Source organism: Penaeus chinensis, chromosome 29 (genome assembly GCF_019202785.1).
Source record: "Penaeus chinensis breed Huanghai No. 1 chromosome 29, ASM1920278v2, whole genome shotgun sequence".
NCBI classification, from domain to species: domain Eukaryota; kingdom Metazoa; phylum Arthropoda; class Malacostraca; order Decapoda; family Penaeidae; genus Penaeus; species Penaeus chinensis.
In genome coordinates this window covers 31,102,920-31,112,919 of record NC_061847.1, presented here as the reverse complement: position 1 = coordinate 31,112,919, position 10,000 = coordinate 31,102,920, and the positions used below count along the sequence as shown (strand labels likewise).

At 38.8% G+C, this 10,000-nt stretch overlaps 1 protein-coding gene across 1 annotated transcript in view; it reads right to left on the bottom strand.

The window, feature by feature from the left end:
• Positions 1–216: 216 nt before the first annotated feature.
• Positions 217–10,000, bottom strand: part of LOC125040845 — a 27,154-nt gene continuing 17,370 nt past the window's right edge. Inside the window, exons 4-11 of the mRNA XM_047635604.1 lie at positions 8,267–8,403; positions 7,337–7,546; positions 6,591–6,804; positions 5,328–5,479; positions 3,693–3,932; positions 3,174–3,280; positions 2,560–2,701; positions 217–2,142 (exon numbers count right to left, since the gene is read on the bottom strand). Coding sequence (XP_047491560.1) covers positions 1,988–2,142; positions 2,560–2,701; positions 3,174–3,280; positions 3,693–3,932; positions 5,328–5,479; positions 6,591–6,804; positions 7,337–7,546; positions 8,267–8,403 — 1,357 coding nt within the window. The 3' untranslated portion in view covers positions 217–1,987. The remainder of the gene's footprint in view (positions 2,143–2,559; positions 2,702–3,173; positions 3,281–3,692; positions 3,933–5,327; positions 5,480–6,590; positions 6,805–7,336; positions 7,547–8,266; positions 8,404–10,000) is intronic.

Genomic DNA, 10,000 nt, shown 5'->3' with positions numbered 1-10,000 from the left:
TATATATATATATATGTATATATGTGTGTGTGTGTGTGTGTGTGTGTGTGTGTGTGTGTGTGTGTGTGTGTGCGTGTGTGTGCGTGTGTATATATACATACACACATAAATGTTTTTAAACAAAATATATTTTTGTAACAACTCGCGTTATGTATTGAAGTGACAATAAGTTTATGAAGTGAAATAAGGACGTTGAATAAAAATAGGTTATATTTTACACCGTTTATTTAGAAATATACAACTCGTATCCACATCCCTGTACTGCACATCATACACTGTACAGAATGTGTTATAATAACCATCAAAATCATCTTTTGAGACCTTTTCAACAGTATCATGAATACTAGAAATGTACGGTCATCATCTTAGGAGAATCTATAATATACAAAGTCATCATGTGTGTTTTAGAAGCGTAAAAAACAATTAAAACACTCACTTAAACTCAAGCGATATTTGGTATGTGTCCCCATGTATGATATACACTATGTTCAGAAAGTACTTAACGATCAGTTGCATTTTTGTTTTTCATCTTCCTTGTAATGCAGTCATCAAATACGATATCAAATTCATTATTAAAACAGAACAAAATTTGAATACATATATGCCATGCGTCTTCATGTTCTATCTCCTTGCATAAATAGGCTATATTCCGGTCTCATTAATTTATGCATATATCTTTTAACCAATAACCCTGTGTTTATCTTTTTCATTTTTTTTCTCTGACTCATGACACACGACGTCTGCCACATGACTTCGAAAGTGACGAATGAGGGAGAACAGAAAAAAGGCCTCTAGTTATTCACTCTAATAACGAAGACAACATCAGAAGGATACATAATACACAAAAATGTATTTATCGAAATTCGCAACTCTTGTGTCACCTTGAGTAGATATAAACCAATTATGAAAACTGTTTTTTTTTTAACGATATTGTAGACATGGACCATTTGTGAATACTTTTTTCCCCTACGATTTTGTATATTTGTGAATACTGTTTTTTTTTCTAAGGATTTTGTAAATACCTTACTCATTTTAGTGTTCTGTAATGATGACTGTACTCTCCTTAAACATGAAACACCACTAATTACACGTGTTTCCGATGATATACTGTTTTTTTTTTTGTCTGAGTATTTTGTGCAACACGCTCAGTATCAAGCGAAACATCACAATAAACGTGACTGTGAACTGATAATATCTACCTAATAATATAGGTAATACAAAATGAATAATTATAGGTGTGCATTCTAATTCTTTGAAACAAGAATGCGACAGTAAAGATTACTCACTACAACATATATAGATATCTCACAGTGAATAAAAGTACGTTTTGCATCACGTAAGGAAGATATCTATCAGAGAACTTAATTTCATAAAATGTAATGTACAGAATGCCCTAAGAAAGTATTATTATATATCAAAAACCATTTCTGATGAGAAATACCTAACAGACTATGAGAATTATGTGAGAAAATGGAAGAAAAGAAATTATACATCTAGTCATAGCAATGCATATCATCGACCTTTAAGAAAGATACTTATATATCTAGTTATAACTATGGATCTCATAACAGTGGAATTTTGAACATAGCAAATGAAACAGACTTCTTTGGCCAGACAAATGGCTTCTTGAATACTTACACACACACACACACACACACACACACACGCAATCACACACACACACACACACACACACACACACACACACACACACACACACACACGCAATCACACACACAAGTACACGTATATTTGTGTGTAAATACATACATACATACATTCACAAATATGCAAATCATCTCAACACCTAAATTCTTCACCAACAACAGGAATAACTCCCGGTGATTCCACACTAACTTATACAATATACACAGATACAGTACACAAATACAGCTACAAGTGGAAACGAAGACATAAAAAAAAAAAAAAAAAACACAAATAGAGGGTCACAGCCATAACGGGCGATTTCTCGAAGATTCCCCGTCATTTACCTGAGCAGAGTCATCACAGGGAGGATAAGGGCAAGGATTTGAGGGCCATGGACGGATGGGTTGTGACTAGAAAAACGAAAAACTGTTCTTATGATGTCCGTGGGTCGCCATGGGTCGCTTCCGTCGTCGTAATACAAAGGACACTGGTCGTCTGTTAGGAAAGAAAACGGGGTGTTGAGTCCGTGAGAGAAAATGGATAGTTAGATGGGTAACTAAAAAGAAAACGGAGGTTAAGTCCATGAGAGAAAACGGAGAGTTGGAGGTTAAGTCCATGAGAGAAAACGGATAGTTGGAGGTTGAGTCCATGAGAGAAAACGGATAATTGAGCGGATGACTAGTGTAAATTAGAGTAAGGCAGACTTCATGTATGTTTACGGACAAGAGGATGTGTGTTTGATTATGTGTGGCTGCACGATGCGTAAACGTGTTAGCGTGTCTGAAGAAATAAGTAAAGAAATAAGAAACCAAACAAATGAAACAACACAAAAATCAATTACAAACTCGATAATGTACAGAGACCCTATCTACCCCCTATTCATAAATCACAAACATCTATCTTATTCCTTACACAGTCGTTCTTCGAAGGTGAGGTTGAGTGCAACAGCCGCGCTCTCCTCGTAAGTCGACGAGAGAAAAGTCTGGTTGAGTCCACACGCGGCGCCGACGGACTGCGACAGGCGTAGTTTCGTTTCGCCGATGCGTAGGTAGACCTTCAAGGAGAAATGAGGTTTATATTAGTCTTGGAATTATGAGTTTGTTCTGTTTTTGTTTCAGTTTTTGTGTTCTGTTTGGTGGATATATTTTATGTAGGTTATGGTTTGGCAGTAAAATAATGTAGGACACACACACACACACACACACACACACACACACACACACACACACACACACACACACACACACACACACACGCATACACACACACACACACACACAACACACACACACGCATACACACATACACACATACACACATACACACATACACACACACACACACTCACACACACAGGAGCACATACCCCCACACACACACACACATCTACATGCAGGGTAAGACAGAATCAGGTCCACACACCTTTTAATCTCATTCAATCTCACATATTAAAAAAAAAAAAAAAAGTTGCAATCCCCCATCAGCATCTACAAATCGACTTTGACCTCTGACCTCGGATGACTTACCCAGCACCTGAACCTCGAAGCGGAGTCGGAGGGGTCATAGGTCACCAGATAAGACAGTAAGTTTTCCTTCCAGTAACCTACACATTGGAGTCGGTAGTCACTAACACCTGTAAGTAAATGTTGGATTAGGAATATTCAAAGAAGTTGTGATAAATATATAGGAAGAGTGAGGGAGAAGGAGGGAGGAAGGGAAGAAGAAGAAGGAAAGAGGGAGAAGGAGGGAAGAGAGAAAGGGGGGGAGGAGGGATAGAGGGAGAGGAAGAAGGAGAAACAGAGAGTCAGAAAGAGAACGACACAGACGGAAACAAAGAAAGAAAGAGAACGACACAGACGGAAACAAAGAAAGAAAGAGAGAACGACAGAAACAAAGTTAAACATAGAAACAAAGAAAAAAAAATATAAACACACAAAACCAAATCCACCCCCCCATTCCCCCCACCCTACCCTATAACTCCCCCTTCCCCCCCCTTTCAACCACCCACCCACCCAACAAGAAAACCCACTAAACCTCAAACTCACTATTAAAATCAACTGGGTGACCATCCTTATTGAGAGTAACACAGCGATCCGTATCGATCATGATCCACTTCCTCTCCTCGTCGCACACAGCCATCTCGGTGATCCTCCTGTGGCATCGGTAAGTATCCAGGGGGGAGGAGGTGACCCCGCCAAGTATCCGGGGCTCGAAGGGAGAAGGACCTCGCTGGCCGAAGGAGAAGCGACCGCTGAAGGGGCAGGGAATGGGGTCAGGGGCGTCCGCTGTGGGAGGGAGGGAGGGAGGGAGGGAGGGGCGGGTGAAGGGGGTGGGGTGGGGGAGAAACAAGCTGGTTAGTATTAGGGTTATTAGGAGTAATGGTGTTATTGTTATTGGTGTGTTTGTTAGTATCATTGTTATTATCACTATTATCATTGTTACTACCATTATTACTATTGTAAACATTATTATTATTATTATTATTATTATTATTATTATTATTATTATTATTATCATTGTTATTGTTATCATTATTATTAATATTACTATTTTCATTATCATTATTATTATTACCAACATCGTTATTATTATTAATGCTATTTTCATCATTTTTACTATTTTCAATATTATCATTATTATTATCATTATCATTGTTATCAATTATTATCATCATTATCATTACCATTACTTTTATTATCATTACTATTACTTTTATTATCATTATTGCTGTTGTTCTTATAGTCATTATCAATATTAAGATGATGAAGATTAAACCCTTTATTACTGTATTACTTTAAATTATCGAATAATCGCTCACTGTCATATCATAAATGCCCAGTATCCCTTTTATATGAAAGAGCAATGCCAAATCGTCATTGGCAATAAGTGAATGTCTTATGTATTTGATATATACTCGTCAAAAGAAAGATTTTAATCAAAGTGAGAATGGAAGCGCGTAGAAATCAAAGCTTGTCCTCAGTACTCTATAAACCAGTGAAAAATATCCCTCGTCGCTCTTGATAATGAAACAGGATTGAAATATTACAATAGCTATTGCTAACTTAATAATTATTAGTTCCTATTCGATTTTGTTATATATATATATATATCTATATATGTGTGTGTGTGTGTGTGTGTGCGTGTGTGTATGCATATATAAGTATATATATATGTATATATATACGCCCATATACACACACACACACATATTTATACATACACACACACACACACATATACATACATACATATATATATATATAAATATATATAAGATTGCAGGAAAATTTGAACCCTCTATATATATATATATATATATATACACACTTATATACATACATACATATATATATCATCATCATTGTCATCATTATCATTGTTTTCATTTTCATTATTGTTATTATTATTGGCATTAGTAGCATCATCATCATCATTATTATTATTAGAATTATTGTTTTTATTATTATTATCATCAATTCTGTCTTTTATTATCATTATTTGTATTGTTTCTATTATTGATTTTATCTAAATTATCATTATTATTATTATTATAACTATCATTATCATCATCATCATCATCATCATTGCTTTGTTTTGTTATCATCATTATCATTATGATCATTATCATCATTATTATTATCATCATAATAATCATCCTCAATCAACTAACGACCACCTACCAATCAGCGTATCATACTTCCACTCCCGACCGCTTCGGAAATTTGCATAATCACACACTTGGAAATCAGAATAGATAACAGCCCAGCTTCTCCTGTACCGAATAATGTTATGGTGTCGAGGCACGAATTCCCAACACACGTATTCCGTCTGGCTGCGAAGTAAAGACGGAGGGAGTGTTTTTAGTTGAGGAAGATTTATTGATTAAGGAAGTGTTATTGATTAAGAGAGTGGAATTAACTATGGGAGTTTTATTAATTCATGTCTACGAGGATTGAGTGTAGTGGAATATATGTGTTTTTTTTAACAGAGGTATTTGGGTATGTATATATTTTTTGGTTTGGTTTTAGTGGGATATGTTCCCATATGCTAGTGGAAATGCAAGTATATGTAAGCAAATTGACAAACAGACATACATTACACCACACATAGAGACCTGAAGGTGGAATTCAGGTGGATTTCGAAACTGTAGACTCATTTTCATAATCTAGTTTTTGCATTGTGGGTTTTTCTATCATAGTATCAACACGTAGAGTGTTTTACCATTCAACATACAGAAAGGTACATATGTACAAACACGAATGTACAAAGACAATAAACACACACAGTACCAATACTACTACTATTGCTACTATTAATAGTGATAACATTGATAATTATCATAAGAATAAACAGCAACGTTGATATCAAACACAGCAATGAGATTTATTGTCTTTTTTTCTGAATATAATTGTGTTATTATATGCACAATTACTCATTCAACCACTCACTCACCCACTTATACACTTACCAATTCCCTTCCACCTCCCCCCCCCCCACACACACACTTCCCATCCCCAATCACCCCCCACCCACGATCACCCCCCCCCTCCCACACACACTCATCCCCCCTCCCCCTTCCCACACACACACACTCACCCCCTCCCCCCTTCCTACACACACACTCACCCCTCCTCCCACACACACACACACACAGCCCCCCTCCTCCCACACACACACACACAGCCCCCCTCCCCCCTTCCCACACACACACACTCACCCCCTCCCCCTTCCCACACACACTCATCCCCCCCCCTTCCCACACACACACACTCACCCCCCTCACCCTTCCCACACACACACACTCACCCCCCCCTCCCCCTTTCCACACACACACACTCATCCCCCCTCCCCCCTTCCCACACACACACACTCACTCCCCCTCCCCCTTCCCACACACACACTCACCCCCCTCACCCTTCGCACACACACACACACACACTTACCAACCCTCGACGCTCAACTTTGCCGTAAGATACCGATTTCCCCTTTGCTGCAAACACACGTAATGAGCTGTCTTCATGCTATAGCCCCTCCACGTGGACTCCGAGATGTGTGTGGAGTTGACGGTCACTTCTGGTTCGCCCGAGCCCGTTGAGATCCATTTCCCGGTCATGTTGCGAGGCAGAAGGCAGCCCGGACTCACTTCCTCGTGCTTGGCTGTCGGTGGAGGGGAAGCCGTGTTAACTGGTGTGGGTATTTGTGGGTATTGTTTGGGTGTATGTGGGTGTTCGTGGGTATTTGTGGACATTCGTGGGTATTTGAGGGTATTCGTAGGTGTTTTGTGGGTATTCGTGGGTGTTTGTGTGTATATTTGAGTGTGTATATTTGAGTGTGGATATTTGTGGATAACTGTGAGTATTCGTGGGTAGTTTTCGGTGTTTGTGGATGTTTGTGGATATAGCTGTGGGTACTGCTACTATTAATAATAATAACAATAATAATAGTACTTATACTAAAAATAATAATAACAATAATAATAATTATACTAAAAATAATAACAATAATAATAGTAATCATACTAAAAATAATAATAATAATAGTAATTATAAACTAAAAAATAATAACAATAAGGATATTAATAGCAATAAAAAATAACAACAAACAAACGGACAACCAACCAAACCAAACGAAAAAAAACAAAACAGAACCACCAGTAAACAGTGAACAATCCCCAACCACCAACGCCTACCATAGGAAAGTCTGAATCGAACGGGGCTGTTTTCGGGCGTCTTCAGCACAGAGCACTCCGGCGTAAGGGAATGGCCGAGGTAGAGATCATCTTCGCGGTTCCTGACGAAGCACCTGTATTTCTCCTCCTTCCGCGACTCCTTCGTGTTGACGACGGCGAAGAAGTGGTTCTTCCCGACGAACCAGTTTCCGAGGCAGGAGAATTCGACTCCTGTGTTCGGTGGGGGGAAATGGGTGTGGTTGTTAGGTTTGGGGGTTGGAGGCTGGGTGGGGTGGGGTTGGGGGTGTAGGGGGGTGAAGTTGAGGTGAGTTGAGTTGAGTTGAGTTAGTTGGGTTGGGTTGGGTTGGGTTGGGTAGTTGGGTTGGGTTGGGTTGGGTTGGGTTGGGTTGGGTTGGGTTGGGTTGGGTTGGGTTGGGTTGGGTTGGGTTGGGTTGGGTTGGGTTGGGTTGAGTTGAGTTGAGTTGGGTTGAGATCAGTCGAGTTGGATTGAGTTTGGGAGTAGGTTAAGATTGTAGTAGGGAAAATGGGTATTTCGTGAAGGTAAGTCATTTCATAATGGGAGAGGGTTGGTGCCTTCCGAGTAAATTTTGAAGTTAATTCTCGTTTATATTTTTTTCATACAGCGATAGTGAACTGTAATAACCGTAAGTCTGGTTTATTTATAACTGAATGAGGCTATCAGGAAAATTCTGAAACTACTGTCCCATCTTTCATGAAAATATTTACGATTTCATCTTCAATTATCAGATAGATAGCTAAAGCAGATAGTCCATCCTTATTACTATTCACCCTGTCAAATCTGCATACTAGGATAACACAAACCTCAACGAAGGACCCTCATACCCACAGAAATCTCTAAAAAAAAAAAAAAAAAAGAAATACATAGCCATCATTCCACACAAAGACCAAAATCAAAATCAAGTGGCTTACGTCCATCGAAAGATTCCCCAATGCCCGGGCACTTCTTGTAGTTGATGGCGAACTTCTGGTTGGAGATGAGGAACTGGGATCCTGGTTCCTGGCACGAGCGCAGGAGAGCCCCGGGGTGGTTGCATTCCCCTGTGAAACTGGAACGAACGACCTTTGGTAAATTCAATGGGGTTAAGTAAGGGTAATTTTTTATCTTAGTTTTACTGTTTATATTATTATTATTATTATTTTTTCACTTGACTTCACTTTAACGCTCGGTGTATTAACCCATTCGCCCCATGTGGCAAGAATACATGCCATGCCCACTGTAACACAAGTTTATTTATTGTATTTGCACATAGATGGCTCTACAAGTTCTTAATCACCAAATAGCCAGTTATTAGAACTACCTATCTCACCTGTTTACCCTTTTCCTTCACTTTAGGAAAGGGTCTTTTGTATCATTTCATTGTCTAAAATATTTTAATGGCAATTTAATAACCATTACATCAATAACAATAATAACAGTATCGACAGCAATGGTATTAATAAGATAAACACATTTTAACGCCAATTCAAGGACTGGGAAAATCAGGATCGGTCACTAGGGCCTACTGATAGACTCCTTGCCGGCTGAGCACAAGTGGATCCATCTGTAGGTAACAAAATTCACCAAAAACTACAGGGAACAGAACATAAATCCGCGGCGAGTGGGTGAATTCATTTGTGTTTATTTATATCCACTTATCTATTTATTTTGAGATATAGTCAGAAAACAAATTGGTTGTACATATTTGTAAACAGTTTTCACCGTATATCAGATTTTAATACAAACATATCGGAAACTATTTGCACTTAAAGGAGTCTATATGACTTGAATCAAAACACAAAAACACATTCATATTCATGACTCTCAAGCGAGAATCTGTCAAATCTCTGCTGGGAGGTAAGCACATTTTCCATTTGAAAAAAGGCTCGGGGGTCTAGCTAATGGCAGGTTAATTTTTTCTTCTTGTTTATGACACCAAGAAGCTTGTGGTGTGGCTCTCGTGAAAAAAAAAAAAAAAAAAAACCGCAAGAGACGAGCGAAGCATTCGTCGGTAGTCTTGTATCTATATTTAGGTATCTATTTATCTATCTATTTATCTACCTATCTATCTATCTATATGTACATGCATGTATACTGCAAACACACACACACACACACGCACGCACGCACGCACGCACGCACGCACGCACACACACACACACACACACGCACGCACGCACGCACGCACGCACGCACGCACACACACACACACACAAACACACACACACACACACACAAACACACACACACACACACACACACACACACACACACACACACAAACACACACACACAAACACACACACATACACAAACACACACACACACATATTCCTTTTCTACACAAAACGCGACCCACTGACCACTCTTTCCTGACCCGTACTTAAAGAACCCAACCTGACAGACGATCCATATATGGAAGCAAGGTACAGTACTTTCACTATGTGTTGAATTTTGAAGTTCATAGTAGGGTTTTTTCTATTTTGTTATTATTGATTGAATCCAGTACACAACGAGGGATAATTGATATGTTAGAGAGAGAAAGGGGGGGGGGGGAGAAGAGAAAAGAAAAGAGAAGAGAAGAGAAAAGAAGAGAAGAAAAGAGAAGAAAAGAAAAGATAAAAGAAGAAAAGAAGGGAAGAGAAGAAAAGAAAGGAAAAGAAAAG